This window comes from Mauremys mutica, chromosome 23 (genome assembly GCF_020497125.1).
Source record: "Mauremys mutica isolate MM-2020 ecotype Southern chromosome 23, ASM2049712v1, whole genome shotgun sequence".
Taxonomy (NCBI): Eukaryota; Metazoa; Chordata; order Testudines; family Geoemydidae; genus Mauremys; species Mauremys mutica.
In genome coordinates, this window is record NC_059094.1 from 7,878,350 (window position 1) to 7,893,005 (window position 14,656).

Below are 14,656 nucleotides of genomic sequence, written 5' to 3' on the forward strand. Positions count from 1 at the left end.
AATATTCATCACATTTCCTATAACCTCACTTGCCTGATTCATCATACTTGATGTAATTTATTTACAATGATAAAACGGAAGCGACAGCAGGTTGAGGGTAGGCCAGGGGAACATTTGTGTCTAAGATGATGGACCGTCGAGAGGTCTGACAGTGGAACTAGACAGTACTTTAAAGGGAACCCGTAGTGATGAATTCTCCTCTCATGCCATTGATAACTAAACACACATATTTCACCTCTAGTCAAAAGTCAAACTTGAGGCCTAAACAATAAGCATCAAACATGATATTTAGGCATCAAAAGCAGCAGCACTTGTCAGAGCCTGGCATTGAAAGCCAGCAGCTCCCATCAACGGGAGCCCAGAAACTCTGAAAACTGGGTTTTTGCATGAAATTCAGCCCGCTTATTGGGTGCCCTAACATTAGCCCCTCCCGCCCGCATCCCCAACTCCCCGAGTCCGAAAAATTTTGGCCTGCGTAATTACTACACTTTCTAGACTGTTTTTCTGGAAAACTTTTATGGGTGACAGGCCTGATTCACCATTGCCCTTCCCCTCATGCCGTCAGGTGACCTAGTGCAAAACAAGGGTAAACCAAAACATTTTACATCCACTTTGCACAGGCTTAACAATCATGCAGGGGACCCGCTCTCCATTAGCAGTCAGAGTCTGTCTCTACGGCAGTCAAGGTGTGATGGACACATGTGCAGACATACCCGAGCTAGCTTTGATCTAGCTAGCTCCAGTAAGAATATCGCGGAAGCTGCGGCAGCGTGGGCTCGCTGATCCAGGGTCCCAGGGATGGGGGATGTTGTACAGCCCATGCTGACACGCATGCAGGGCCGTCCCTACCCATACGTAAACTATGCAGCTGCGTAAGGCACCAGGAAATTTAGGGCACCAAATTTCCTGGTGCCTTACGCAGCTGCGTGCTGCATCCAGCTCCAGCAGCCAGCCCGATCCCCCGGATGGCTGAGCTGGCCCCTCGTGGGCTGCGAACAGCAGGGCCCAGGAAAGCTGCCTCTGCCCCTGCCCCACTCCTTCCCCTTCACCCCCAAATCCTGTCCCCTGAGCTATGCGTCCTGGGGGACTGCAGCAGGGGTCGGGGTCGGGGTCGGGCCCGCCCTGCACTCACCGGGAGGTGGAAAGTGGAGCGACCTGGCCCCAGCCTGCTACACTACCCCGGTTCCCACCCTTCCCCCAAGCCTGGGAGCCGGGGGAGCAGAGCGTGAGTGTGGGGGGTGGGCCCGACCCCTGCTGCATTCCTGCACTGGCTACTCCTGCCTCCCAAAGCCCGTGGGTACAACCCACCCCCACGGAGGCCAGGGGTGCCCCCCCAGAAGGGGGGGGCTGTGTAGGGCACCACAATCTCTAGGGACGGCCCTGCACATATGCTGCCGTGGCTTCACTGCTCTGTTACCCAAGCTATCTAGAAGGAAGCCAACATGGGTATGTCTGCACGTGCTGCAGTCACACCTCTGATTGCAGTGTAGACAAAACCGCGGCAGCATAAAGGCACCTTCAGGTGCAACTTAATCCTGAGTCCACCTGAAGGTCTATTTACACTGTCAGAGTGGCCTAAAGGGGCTATGGCATAAAAGAGAGTAAGGCCCAAGTGCAGGGTAAAGGAGAATCAGGCCCTTTGTAGCTAAGGAAACACCCACCAATCTGGCTCTTTCATTTAACCAGAAAATAAAGCCTTGATCACGCTGACATTTTTGTCTCTGTAGAAAGCACACACGAGGGTTCCCTTCCTGGCCGTGCAATTACTGGATTTCTGTCTGAGCATCTTAACTCTCTGTAGTTCCTACATGGAGGCCCCAGCCTACCTCAACTTCCACTCGGCGAACCAAGAGGTAGGTAATAAATGAACGACAACCATGAGCCCAGACGAATAGTGTCCTGTTGTGCGTTAGCCTATCAGGGAAACCAGCAAAATCGACATCCCGTTTTTTTCTGTTATGAAAAATGTTTCTTTAATACTTGCTGTTAGAGCAGCACCCCCAGCTCTGCTCCGCTCAGCGCCAAAGGTCATCTCTAGGCAGGGGTGAAAGTAACTGAAGGGACTTACCAGTACGCAGGGCAGCCGGGGTCCTGAGCGGGGATGCTCAACCGGAAGGGGCAGGGCCTCTGGTGGGAGGGGAGGGGCCTCTGGTGGGAGGGGCGGGGCTGGGGGCAGACTCCCCCAGCCAGTCCTTCTGTGCAGCCCGGTGGCAATTTAAAGGGCCTGGGGCTCCCAGCCACTGCCGCCAGCACTACCCTGGGGCTCCAGCAGTGATTTAAAGGGCCGTAGCCCATTAAATAGCCACCAGAGCCCTGGGGCTCCCGGCTGCCGCCACTATCCTGGGGCCCTGGCGGCAATTTAAAGGGCCCGGGCCCTTTTAAATTGCTGGGCCCTGGGGAAGCTGCCCCCTGCCGGTACGGTTGGCTGTGTACCGTCTCTTACCGGTACGCCGTACCGGGCCGTACCGGCTTACTTTCACCTCTGTCTGTAGGACTTTCTAATCAACATAACTGTGCCCTTCCCTGGCGGTTTGCTTGTGCAGTCATCATTTCTTAAAAGCACAACTCGTTTTGCTGCGGCAAATGTTGAGGGCGCAAATTAGATCAGCAAAACTGGGAGGCTGGGAATCAGCCTCCCTGAGGACACTATGGCTCTGATGCAGCAAAGCACCTAAGCTAGGGTTGTCAACTTTCTACTCGCACAAAACCGAACACCCTTGCCCCACCCCTTCTCTGAGGCTCCACCCCCGCCCCGCCCCTTCTCTGAGGCCATGGCCCCTGCTCACTCCACTCCCCCGCTTCCCCTGTCTCTCGCCTTCCCCACCCTGACTCACTTGCTCATTGTCACTTGGCTGGCTCAGGGGGTTGGGGTGCGGGAGGTGGTTCTGGGCTGGGAAAGGGGGTAGGGGTGCAGGAGGGGGCTGTGGGCTGGAGCAAAAGGGTTCGGAGTATGGGAGGGGGCTCCGGGATGAGGCAGGGGGTTGGGGTGGGAGGCGGTAAGGGCTCTGGGCTGGGGGTGTGAGTTCCAGGGTGGGGCCAGAAATGAGGGGTTCAGGGTACATGAAGGGATTCTGGACTGGGGCAGGGGATTCAGGTGTGTGGGGTGTTCAGGCTCCAGCTGGGGGTGCGGGATCTGGAATGGGACCAGGGATGAGGGATTTGGGATACAGAATAGGGCTCTGGGCTGGGACCGAGGGGTTCAGAGGGCAGGAGGGGGATCAGGGCTGGGGCAGGGGGCTGGGGTGCAGGGAGGATGAGGGCTGTGTATGGGGGTGTGGGCTCTGGGGTGGGGCTGGAGATGAGGGCTTTGGGGTGCAGGAGGGTGCTCCAGGCTGGGATCAAGGGGTTCGGAGGGCGGGAGGGGGATCAGGGCTGGGGCACAAGAGAGGGTTGGGGTGCTTATCTCAAGCAGCTCCCAGAAGCAGCGGCATGTTCCCGGTCTGGCTCCTACAAGGAGATGCGGCTAGGTGGCTCTGCGCGCTTCCGCATCTGCAGGTGCTCCCCCCCACAGCTCCCATTGGCCGTGGTTCCCAGCCAATGGGAGCTGCGGAGCCAGTGCTTGAGGCGGCGGCAGCGTGCTGAGCCCCCTGGCTACACCTACATGTAGGAGCCAGAGAGGGGACAGACCGCTGCTTCCAGGAGCCGCAGGAAGCCACGGTTGGCAGGAAGCCCGCCTTAGCCCCGCTGCACTGCCGACCAAACTTTTAACGGTCTGGTCAGCGGTACTGACCAGAGCCACCAGGGCCCCTTTTCAACTGGGTGTTTCAGTCAAAAACCAGACACCTGACGGCCCTAATCTAAGCATGTACCAAGTCCAGGCCTGCTCAGCAAACCAATTAAACATGCTTAACTTTAGCCACAATCTTAAGTGCCATTAACTTCAATGGGTTGGGATCAGACTTGTAGGTAACAAATCAATGAGTTAAAATTAAGTGAAAATATTTGGGCCAGTTCCATCAGAACTGTTTTTCTGTGGAAAATTGAGGTCTTGGTGAAACTAGAATTTTCATGAAAAGTGTCTGCTTTCTGCAGAAATGTTTTTGTTCAAAAATAGAGCATCTGAAAACTGACATATTTTGTCAAAAAAAGAAATACTTCAGCCAAAAACGGAAATACTTCTGATGCGCAAAGGGGACAGCATGGTGCATCATGGGAGATGTAGTCTGATCAGGGAGCCTGGCCTATTGAAGAGAATGGGAGCATGAGGCACCTCAACTATAGCTCCCAGGAGGCACTGCAGCAGGATTTCAGAATCAAAATATTTGTTTTTGGCTAAAATATTTTATTTTTTTGGCCTAAGTATGTTGGGGGTTGATTTCCCCTCGACCCCCAAAAACTTGAAATTTTCCATTAAAAATTTAGATAATTTTTGTTTGTTTGTTTCATTTTTGTTGATATTTTCTGTTTGGGGTGGGAGGGACACTCTGACCAGCTCAAGATCTGCCTTTGCTGATCAGAGCAAGGCATTTTGCCCATAGACCTGCCATTACACATATCCCTATCAGAGTGGGTGCAATTAAAGGTGGGGGCTAGATCTAGCCAGGGTTAATGAAAGCCCCGATACAGGCCCCGAAACATTGGCAGACACCTGGTTATCAACAGGAAATGAAAAACTGTCCCCTATGGATTACTACTCTCCCACTTCAGCGGAACCAGAATGCTTGGTCCTTGAAGCCATGAAAGCTTTCCCTGGGAACAGGGAAAGCAAGGAATGTGTCTCCAAGGAATCAAACCAAAACTGTCAACTGATTTCATCTGGCCCTTGATGTTGGAATAAAGACATATGACTATCATGGGCACTTCCCTTTCCTTTCAGAGCTTCCTGCCCAGCCAGGAGAAGTTGTCTTCCGAGGAGTATGCCAAAGTGATGATCACCTTCACCATCACATTCATCGCTGTCCTCCTGCTAAAGGTAACCCGCCATATCGCCTGGTGTCCCAGGAAGGTTGAGCAAAAGTTTGCTGTCCCTTGAGACATGAGGAATTTGCTCCTCCTCTCCGGTCCTGCTGTTAGAGGCACTTACCAAGCTCAACAGGAGCTGTGCATGTAAAGCAGAGCTTAGATACTGGAGACAAGGGTAGGAGAGAGGTCTGAGATTCAAATGATTCTGTTCCCTACCTCTGCAAACTGCAAACATGAAACAAAATCTCTCCAAGGCTCCCTCTCTCCCCACTCTTTGTAGATAACACTAGTGCATCAACATCATGAGTTGGGAACAAAAGATAAGGGGCGGTTTGGCTGCTGTGTGCCAAAATAAATCAGGTCAGGACACAATGGGTCAGATTCTTGGCTGGTTAAAATCAGTGTAGCTGCACTGACATCAATGGAGTTTACTCCAGTTCACAGTAGGGTGACCAGATGTCCCGATTTTAAAGGGACAGTTCTGATTTTGGGGTCTTTTTCTTATATAGGTTCCTATTACCCCCCACCCCGTCCCGATTTTTCACATTTGCTGTCTGGTCACCCTAAGTTCACACTGGTTGAGCTGCGGGGCTGGTGCTACCCCTAAAATTTAATTAAAATCCCACCAGCTCCTAAATCCCCCTCATCTTTTAGAAAATCTTTTTGTAATGGAGTTTTCTATTCATCTCTTGATGACTCAGGGATCAGGTTTTTCACTGACTAGTTTCAGACCACTTCAGAAAACCCCAGACATCTCCAGCTAGTCCAGCAGATGCTACCTGAATGAAAATGCTATTTGTCAAGTGGAGATTTTTGTTTTTTATTAAGATTCTTCCCAGGCAGCCAGTCTAGCCAATATGAAGCACAATGTCTTATCTGATTGCACTCCTGACAAAACTTCATCATATCTTTTAATATTAGCAGAGCAGGGAGTGGAGCCTGGGGGCAGTGTAGAATCGGATTGGTAGGACTGGCATAGCACTAGGGGCATTCCAGGAGAGGGCTTAGTGCCCCTGGCAAATAGAACCCCGCTTGAATTTACTACATGTTTAGCTAGATGGGTATGTAACATATCCTGGATTTTCACCACAAAGCTTTCCTCCTCGTGTGCTGGAGACAATAGACAGAAGGGTGTGTGAATGTGACTCAACTCCTCTGAGATGGAAAATGTGCCAGGGCAGTAGAATGCCAGTGTGTGTGTGTGTGTTACACCAGTAAAATCCAGACTTCAATGGAGCAATGCCAATCTGCACCAGGTGAAGATCTGGCCCATAGTGGCATGAATAACTCTTACGTTGTGCAAGGCTAGGGCTGTGTGGCGTTTAGATGTTGCTTGTAATTATTAGAACTGGGAGCACTGGCTGTTGGGAGTCTGAAAGGACAGGAAACAGGAAGGAGCGGGGAGGAGTTGAGGAGGCTGAGTGAGAGTTACAGAGGGTGCAGCAGCAGCTTGGTAAAGGGGTTTCCACTGTAAATAAAGTCCTGTTGAAGCTTGTTAGTACCTTGCCTGCTTGATATAACAGGCTGGTGCCCAGTGAGTAGCTGATTTCTTTGCTGGGGGATGTGATAGTAGCAACTGACTTCAACATGGTCACTTGCTCCATGAGGCATTGTGCACGAGAGGAGTCGAAACGCCCTGGGGTTGAACCTCAGCTGGTGCAAATCAAGATTAAATTCAGTGGAGTCAATAGAGTTACCCTGATGCTAGTGAGAGGAGACGTGGGCCTACGAGGTGGGTAGGGTCACAAATAGGTTTCAGCGATGTGTGCCGGAATGCCTTTTGTTTATGGCCATATGAGGGGGAGTCCTGAAACTTTTGTCTGTTGTAATATGGGGTCACTGCATGTAAGAGGTTGAGAACGACTAGCATCATCACCACCATGTGGCATGTAGGGGTACATTGTGCTAGGTGCTGTACAAAGAACCAAAAGATAGTTCCTGGCCCAAAGGGTTTACAATTGTAGACAAGAGACAACAGATGGGAACAGAGGGGGGACGACAAGGACTTAAGAGATGGGACTTTTATCGCATCCCTGTGAGGTTCTCTCACCGCCTGACTGATCTCGCTGTTAGGAAGTAATTCCTGCTTCACCTTTGACGGGGCTCTTGGTCGCCATGGCAATGACAGGTGAATCTCGGCTACTCCTGACTGACAGCATAGTGCAACTCTGCTCCCTGAAATTGACAAAGACACATCACCTAGAGCTCCACAATCCGGATGCTGTGATATTCCCTTCACTTTCCTCTGGTGCATAATGACACTGAGGGCTGGATGCAGAGGCAGCCGTAGCGATTCAAATAAGGGACAAGTTCCAAGCGATAGAGTTTTGATGAGGTCCATGGTTCCAAATGGAAACAGACCTAAAAAGGCCATTTGGTCCATTTAGGCTCATCGGTTTCAATTCACTGTCCCCTCCACCCCCCCGCCTCCTCCCAGGAGAGCATCTCAAGGCCCACTGGGCCAACCCAGTATCTTTTTGCCTCAATTGCCTTGCCTAATGGCCCATTGCAAACATTTATTGTCCTTCCATTCCAACATCATCGTTCCTGTATATCTGGTGCCATCCGTTCGCCTTCTAACTTGACATTACTGCCCCATAGCTCTGTCCTCTACACTCCACTCCAGAACAGAGCACGGCGTGCAGGAAAGCAGGCTATTGGCGAGAGAAGACGGGGTCATGACTGGGGCCCTTCCAAATTCACAGTCCATTTGATCAATTTCATGGCCAGAGGGTTCTTATGGGTAGGGTTTCCCGTCCTAGGGTTAGGGTTCCTAAGAGTAGGGCACTTGGAGCTAGGGTTAGGGTTCCTATGGGTAGGATTTGCAACAGAATCTAAGAGATTTAGACATCCAAGTCCCTCCGAATTTCAATGGAGTCTCTCTCTCACCCTCTCTAGTTCAGGGTATTGTATTTCCACCCACTACCATGGCACATTCCATGTAAAATGAATAGCAAAGTTCTTAGTGGAATTTGTGGTCCTGCTTTGAGCAGGGGGTTGGACTAGATGACCTCCTGAGGTCCCTTCCAACCCTGAAATTCTATGCTTCTATCTGGCACGTTTTCCTTTTTGGGGTAAAAATTCTGCTTGGGGTGGGATCTGTGTGTGTGTGTGTGGTTGGTTGATTTGTTTCAGGGTAATTGTTTCGGTTGGTTGGTTGGGCGGGCGTATTGGGTTGAAAGGGTATCAGTGCTGGGGTTTATGAGCAGGAGGAGGGACAGGGCTGTGACATTTCAGAGTAGCAGCCGTGTTAATCTGTATCCGCACAAAGAACAGGAGGACTTGTGGCACCTTAGAGACTAACACATTTATTTCAGCATCAGCTTTCGTGGGCTACAGCCCACTTCTTCGGATGCATAGGATGGAACCCACAGACAGGAGATATTTATACATACAGACAGTGATGAGCTGCCAAAATATTAACAACCGGTTCCCTCCTCCTCACCCCACGAGGAGGTCGTGCCCCCCCGGCCCCTGAGGACTCCTGCCCCATCCAACCCCCCACGTTCTTTGACACCCCACCCCCAGGACCCCTGCCCCATCCACCCCCCTTCCCTGTCCCCTAACTGCCCCCTGCCGCCCCATCCAACCCCTCCTCTCATTCCTGATGGCACCCCGGGACCCCTGCCCCATCCAACTACCCCTTCTCTCTGTCCCGAGTGCCCTTGGAACCCCTGCCCCTGACGGCCTCCCACCGCCCCATCCAACCCCTGGTTCTTCCTGACTGCCCCCCAGGACCCTTGCCCCCATTCAATTCCCCGGTTCCCTGCCCTCTGACCGACTCTAATCCACCCCCCACCCTCTATCCAACACCCCCTCCCTGCCCCCCTTACCGCGCTGCCTGGAAATGGGGGCCGCGCCACCCAGAGTGGGGCTGGGAGCCGCGGGCACCGGGCCAGAGCCGCTGGCCAGCCCGAAATCGGGGGCCGGCCCGCAGTCAGGACCGGGGGCCAGCCCAGCGCTGGGGGCTGGAGTCAGGGGGCGGCCCAGAGCCACTGGCCAGGCCAGAGTCAGGGGCCAGGCCAGAGTCGGGGACCGGGGGCTGGTCCGGAGCCACGCCGCTCAGAGTTAGGGCCAGCCCGAAGCCACTGGCCTGGCCGGAGTCGGGGTTGGGGCCGGGGGCTGTCTCGGAGCCGCGCCGCCCGGTCGGGGTTGGGGGCCGGCCCAGAGCCGCCCTGCCTGGCTGGCCAGCCGGAGTCGGGGTCAGGGTTCGGCCCGGAGCCGCGCCGCCCGGCCGGCCGGAATCGGGGTCCAGCCCGGAGCCGCGCCGCCCAGCCGGCCGGGGTCGGGGCCGGGGGCCAGCCCGGAGCCGGGGACGCGCGGCACCTACAGCCCTCCTCCTGCCCCTCCCCCCAGCTCACCTGCAGGAAGCTGCTGCTTCCTTCTCAGCCCTCTCAGGCTTCCCGCGCTAACAGCTGATTGGCGGAAAGCCCGGAGGGGAGCCTTCAGAGGAGGAGGCAGAGGCAGAGCTGGAGCCAGGTGAGCTGGGGCCGGGGGCAGGGCAGGCAGCTGCTGGAGCTTTTGTTAAATTTAAAAGCCCTTTACAACCGGTTCTAAAAGGGTTTCTAAATTTAACAACCGGTTCCTGCGAACCGGTGGGAACCGGCTCCAGCTCACCCCTGCATACAGCGAACATGAAAAGGTGGAAATATGCATACCGGCTGGAAGAGTCCAATCAATTGAGATGAGCTATCCTCAGCAGGAGGGGTGTGAAGTGTCATTGTTACAGCACAAAGGGCTTTCCAAGAACAGGGTTTTGCAGCGTTTCCTAAAGATGTTGAGGCTCTGGATTCACCTGAACTCCTCTGGAAGTTTGTACCACAGTTCGATCCCCTTGACCGAGAATGTTTGGTCTCAGCTCCCACATGCTTTGGCCTCAGCTTTGTGATCTGCGTTGTCCCAGAAAAGAGCATTTATCTCAGTGGTTTATGATTTGGGCATCTAACTCCCTTAGGCTCATTTGAAAAATCCCATCCTTAGTCTTTTGCTGACACTCTGTTTGGGGTTTATTTCAAAGCACATTCCAAAGTGCATTTTAAAGCACACGCCAATAAAAATAAGGGATGCATGACTTCGCCTCGCTGCCCATAGTAAAGCAAATGTTTATTTAATATGTTAGGTTGTCTTGGGCCGCGGTCTGTCAATTGATCCATTTTCCTAGAAAAACTATTTATTTCATCTTGTAAAACTCTCCAAGGCCAGAGGCTATTTTACCAGAAAAGTGGAACTAATGAAAGTATAACAAATTGGAATGGGCAAAACTTTCAGGTCCATTCCTGTTGGAAAGTATCCTTCGTGTTTCTCCTGGAGGGCTGAGAGGCAAAGGTTATGGCCCACGGTGCTTTTTCTGGGTGACTGCCCCACTCAGAAAAAAAAAAATCAAAGCAAAACTCATTGACCTTCCACCCAATTTTGGGCTCAGTTCTGCCGGCCAATCTTGTCCTTGATCCATCAAAGCCTGAAGGCACTTGCTTAACTTTAACCACATCACCTGGCAGAATCAAGATCTCGGTGGCAGGGGCACCAGAATAGGGGGTTCCAGGGGGCCATGGTCCCATTACTTTTCACTGGCTGTAAGGGCGAGCGACAGGGGACGGGGCAGAGAGGAGTGAGTGGAGGGTGGGCTCCTTGGGGGAAGAGGTGGGGTGGGGGCGGGGCCCGAAGGGATGGAGCAGTGACTCATGGTTGTCAGGAATGAAAAAACAGTAACACAATGACAGACTCCTTTTCCCCTTTGATTTTCAGGCCTACATGTTCAAATGCGTCTTGAGATGCTACAAGTACATTAAAGCCAGCAAGAGTGAGGAGGTGAAAGTCCTGCCAGAGTTTGCTGAGAAGGTGAGAAGTCCTGAATGCCAGCTCCTGGTGTCCCTCACAAAAAGGGCAGGGTGTGGATGGAAATGGGGCACACCAGCCCAGATTACTTCATGCAGAATTGAAGCTTCCATTAACCTCTATTAGAGGTCTGATGCACCCCCACATTACTCCAGTTTTAATGTAGTGTAAAACTATTTAAACTAGTGGAGTTACACTGGGATACATGAAAAACTGGAGTAGTGTAGTGCTGAATCAAGGCTTCTCTATTGCAGGAGATAGAATCATAGAATATCAGGGTTGGAAGGGACCTCAGGAGATATCTAGTCCAACGCCCTGCTCAAAGCAGGATCAATTCCCAACTAAATCATCCCAGCCAGGGCTTTGTCAAGCCGGGCCTTAAAAACTTCTAAGGATGGAGATTCCACCACCTCCCTACGTAACCCTTCCAGTGCTTCACCACCCTCCCAATGAAATAGTGTTTCCTAATATCCAACCTAGACCTCCCTCACTGCAACTTGAGACTGTTGCTTCTTGTTCTGTCATCTGCCACCATTGAGAACAGTCTAGCTCCATCCTCTTTGGAACCCCCCTTCAGGTAGTTGAAAGCAGCTATCAAATCCCCCCCCATTCTTCTTTTCTGCAGACTAAATAACCCCAGTTCCCTCAGCCTCACCTCGTAAGTCATGATCCCCAGCCCCCTCCCCTGATCATTTTCCTGCCGTCCACTGGACTCTCTCCAATTTGTCCACATCTCTTCTTTAGTGGGGGAACGAAAACTGGACACAATACTCCAGGTGTGGCCTCACCAGTGCCGAATAGAGGGGAATAATCACTTCCCTCGATCTGTTGGCAATGCTCCTACTAATGCAGCCCAAAATGCCATTGGCCTTCTTGGCAAGAAGAGCACACTGCTGACTCATATCCAGCTTCTCGTCCACTGTAATCCCCGGGTCCTTTTCTGCAGAACCGCTGCCTAGCCACTCGGTCCCTAGTCTGTAGCAGTGCATGAGATTCTCCCTTCCTAAGTGCCGGACTCTGCACTTGTTCTTGTTGAACCTCATGAGACTTCTTAAATTATACTTAGAGTCTGTCTACACTACCTGCTGGATTGGCAAGCAGCGATCGATCCAGCGGGGGTCGATTTATTGCATCAAGTCTAGAAGTGATAAACCAACCCCCGAGCACTCTCCCGTCGACTCCTGTACTCCACTGCCGTGAGAGGCGCAGGCGGAGTCGACGAGGGAGCGGCAGCAGTCGACTCATCACAGTGAAGACACCGTGCTGACTGGGTCTAAGTACGTTGACTTCAGCTACGATAACGTAGCTGAAGTTGCGTAACTTAGATTGACACCCCCCAGTGTAAGCCAGGCCTTGGATGCTTGAATGTGAACCAATGCAGAGCTGTCTTGCTGAACATACGGGTAGCCTGAATCAGGTGTTCTAAGGCTTTGCCCTAGAAAAACTTAAGCAAGTGCTGAACTTTGAGAATCTAAGCAGGTCGCTGAAGTCAATAGGCCTATGCTTAAATTCAAAGGTAAGTTCTTTGCTGGACTGGCATCTAAGCGAGCTGCGATACATCCCCATTCATTTCAATGGGGTGTTAATGCCGAAGCCCAACTGGAATATTTTCAGCTATTTCACTGCAGACCATTTTAGCAGAAACTGCTCTGGGATTGTGCGTGTAGCTGCTGAAAGGCCATTCCAAAAAAACATAAGGACACACCATAAAAATAGATTGATAATTAAGATGGTTGAAAAGCAGTAACCGCCACCACACCCCTGCAAAAAAACAAAAAAAACCTGAAAACAAAACCCACCCCCCAAAAAAACAGTTGTGAAAAATTGAGTTGAAACATTTTTTGTTGTTTGTGTCTCAAATTGGAAATTTCAACCAATTCTAATAACTGTCCAGCTGGGAGAGTGTGGAGCCTGAACACCGTGGGTCTGACTCTTGTGGCTGGATTATATAGAGGCTTATGAATTTGCTACTGTTGTTGCACTAACGAGCTGGGTCACGTTGCTCAGGCTGTAGCGTTTTCTGTCTTTTGATTCAGAGGTTCTGGGTTCAGGCCTTACCACAGGCCTTCATTTTCCAGGCCTCCGTCCTCATAAGCCATGTGGCTCTCTCCCCACTCCTTTGCCCTGGGGAAAGAAACACACGTGAGGGAAAATCCAATTGAAATGTTTTCCTGTTTCCAGAGCAAGGCCGGGGCTCTAACGATTTCTTCCTTCCAGGTCATGCTGCCGTCATATGAGGAAGCCGTAGAACTGCCCCTCAAGGAGTCACCACCACCCTACTCAGGAGTTTAAGCCCCAGCCCCTGAGATGGGAAGACGTCTCTGCTGCTGTGAATGCCTCTTAGCTTTTGTGCCTCAACTGGCCGATGCTCAGCCTCCCTGAATAACGCCTCTGTTCCAGGGAGAGCATGCTCTGGTTCAATGGACTTGGAGCTCATAACGATTTCAGTTTCTGCTGTGAAAATAGGTGTGTCAGGTCTGATTCTCCTCCCATGCCGGTTTCCTCCCAGCACAGCTCAGTTTGCTTCCAAGGAGCTACTGCCGATTTACACCTCTCTCACTGAGAGAAGAATCGGACCCGCAGAGTAGGAAATAGAACCCAAAAAAGCTTTTTTGCTGAGCGAGCCCAATTCTGAAATATGCTCGGTTACCCAGCAGCTTTTAATGAAGTCCTAAGGGGGAAAGACCAGCAAAAGACAGATGATTCCACGTGAACAGCAGTGCGGCGCTCAGCCTGCCTGTCTATGCTACTGAAAAAGAGCGTGTGATCTGGCTGTCGGAAGTGCTGGGATCCTGACAATATTGCCCTGCTGTTTTGCACCTCCTCGTCTTTGTGCTTTTGCTTTTCGTGTGTGATTTGAAAAAAATGAGTTTCAATAAAAAGCTAATGGCGTCAATCCCTGGCTGTGTGGCTTCGGTAGAGCGCTGTCCTTGCAGGCAGAAGAATATAGCAAATGAGCAGCTTTCCTCTTAAAAGCGACTCTGTTGAAAATCCCATTGTGGGGTTTTAGGTTTATTTTCACTCACTGACTCCGGATTAGATCGGCATCGTTTGCAAGTAAAAAGACTCTAATTGCCGGCCTGCAAACTCTTATTGTGAAGCTCCCTCCCACTCCCGGTCCGAGGGAGGCCGCTCAGGCTAGTCCTACGGGGTCAGGACCAGAGTCTGTAAGACAGGCAAATAGTTAATACCGGGCTTTAACCTGGACTGGGTCACCTCAGGCAGTCAGCCCTCACCTACAGTCTGTCAGGGCAGAGCAAATAGTCTCTCAGGGGCTGGCTTTAGCGGGAGTGGAGCTCAGGCAGCCAGCAAACACACAGTCTTTCAGGTGAGTGGTGAGGGAGCTCCTCTTCTGGTCTAGAGCCTCCTTGCACCGGGTATGGGGTCCGCCACCCGGGGTAGCGTGGTAGGGGGACATGGGCCCACCCTACTCCACAGGATTGGCTGCCCCTGTGTCCGCGGGGATCCGGCCACAATACGCCGACTGAGCCGTGCCGGGCTCTGCAGCCGGCTGCCCCTGGGCTACTTCCTGCCTCCCCAGGTTTTGGTACCTGCAGCCTCCAGGCCTCTTCCGGCTCCTTGGGGTAAACCGCAGCGGGTACTACGGGCCAGTCCTCATCCACACCGGGGGGATCGGGAACAGCCAGGCGCAGGTTCCTCTCGGGGCCTTTGGAGAACAGGCCGAGCATCCTCGTCCGTTGCAGGCTCTCCCCCAACTGAGCTGCTGGGCCGGCCTTTTATACTTCCGGCTCCGCCCCGGTACTTCCGATGAGGGGGGCGGGGCGATCTAGGCTCCGCCCTTCAAAGGGCGTCAAATGCTCCCTCTCTCTCCTGGTCAGAGGGAGGCCACTCAGGCTTACTACACCTATACAATCTGAGAGTCTAGCTGGATTCTTTCCTTCCTGCCCATCATTTCCAG

At 52.3% G+C, this 14,656-nt stretch overlaps 1 protein-coding gene across 1 annotated transcript in view; it reads left to right on the forward strand.

Annotated features, from left to right (window-relative positions):
- The window catches only part of LAPTM5 (lysosomal protein transmembrane 5), a 30,823-nt gene extending 17,190 nt beyond the window's left edge, over positions 1–13,633 (forward strand). Inside the window, exons 5-8 of the mRNA XM_044997446.1 lie at positions 1,728–1,853; positions 4,817–4,912; positions 10,648–10,740; positions 12,955–13,633. Of these exons, the coding sequence (XP_044853381.1) occupies positions 1,728–1,853; positions 4,817–4,912; positions 10,648–10,740; positions 12,955–13,029 (390 nt within the window). The 3' untranslated portion in view covers positions 13,030–13,633. The remainder of the gene's footprint in view (positions 1–1,727; positions 1,854–4,816; positions 4,913–10,647; positions 10,741–12,954) is intronic.
- The last annotated feature ends 1,023 nt before the right edge of the window (positions 13,634–14,656 follow it).